At 41.2% G+C, this 1,436-nt stretch overlaps 1 protein-coding gene across 1 annotated transcript; it reads right to left on the reverse strand.

The window, feature by feature from the left end:
• Positions 1-278: 278 nt before the first annotated feature.
• Positions 279-1,436, reverse strand: LOC115228543 (nucleoporin nup189-like; the record flags this gene model as incomplete). The annotated part of the gene is made up of 1 exon (XM_029799114.1): positions 279-1,436. A coding segment is annotated over one exon (1,158 nt), but the record flags the coding sequence as incomplete, so codon positions are not given.

Consider the following 1,436-nt stretch of genomic DNA (forward strand, 5'->3'; position numbering starts at 1 on the left):
GTGTGTCAGCAAGTCTCTGGACAAATCGGTCGTAGAATTCAAATTGACCACAGAGTCAATAGCCTCCAACTTCTCCCGCATTTCAGGGGGATATACACTCATTTCTAGAATGGATTAGTCATGTCCTCTTACGTTGGGGGGTCGGTTGTTGGGTGGGGGGAGTTACTAATGTATTGTTGGTGGTGAATGGGTTATTGTTGCCGCCTGAATTGAACCCTAATTAATGTTAACCATAATTTATTAACCAGTCCCAGGTGTAGATGTCGTCCCAAAGTTGGCTATAAATAAATAGACAAACGAATACTGTTTTGTGTGCTGAAGGGATTAGTCCCCGTTTGTCCACCAAAGGGATTAGGCTGTCCAAAGTTAGTATTCGTCTGACCAAAGGTTGTATTAGTTTGTTGTCCAAGTCCAGGAGTTGTCCCTCCAAAAGGATTATTGGTCTGCTGTCCAATTCCCGTGGTTGTTCCTCCGAATGGATTATTGGTCTGCTGTTGATTAAATGCAGAATTTGTTCCCCCAAATGGATTATTTGTTTGTTGATTGAATCCAGAGTTTGTTCCTCCCAAAGTATTGTTGGACTGTGTAGTGAATCCGGAGTTTGTTCCACCAAAAGGATTAGCTGGCTGTTGATTGAATGTAGAAGATGTTCCTCCAAAAGGATTAGCTGGCTGTTGATTGAATCCAGAGTTTGATCCTCCAAATGGATTATTGGGCTGCTGATTGAATCCCGAGTTTGTTCCTCCAAATGGATTATTCGACTGTGTATTGAATCCCGTGTTTGTTCCCCCCAAAGCATTATTGGGTTGTTGATTAAATCCTGGGTTTGTTCCTCCAAATGGATTATTGGACTGCTGATTAAATCCAGAGTTTGTTCCACCAAAAGGATTAGCTGGCTGTTGATTAAATGTAGAGGATGTTCCTCCAAAAGGATTAGCTGGTTGTTGATTAAATCCGGAGTTTGTTACTCCAAAAGAATTATTAGACTGTGTATTGAATCCAGATGTTGTTACTCCGAAAGAATTATTGGGCTGTTGGCCAAATGCATTATTAGTTTGTCCACTAAATCCAGTATTCTGTTGCTGGGTAAACCCCCCAGTCTGTCCACCAAATAAGGAATTAGTCTTCTGTCCACTAAATCCGATATTATTCTGCTGTTGATTAAATCCACCAAAGTTATTATTCTGCTGCCCCAATCCACTATTTTGACCACCAAATGCAGTATTCTGTTGCTGGTTAAATCCACTAAATGCAGTATTCTGCTGACCAAATGCACTGTTAGTCCCAATTCCAGAAGTAGATATTCCAAAATTATTTCCTATACCAGACGTGCCAGGAAAGGAATTGGGAGTAGTCCCAAAATTATTAATCCCCGTGTTCTGCCCAATTCCCTGAGTCCCAAAAAAACTCGTGCCTACAATATCTCCCTCAACACA

Source organism: Octopus sinensis, unplaced genomic scaffold (genome assembly GCF_006345805.1).
Source record: "Octopus sinensis unplaced genomic scaffold, ASM634580v1 Contig10815, whole genome shotgun sequence".
Lineage (NCBI taxonomy): Eukaryota > Metazoa > Mollusca > Cephalopoda > Octopoda > Octopodidae > Octopus > Octopus sinensis.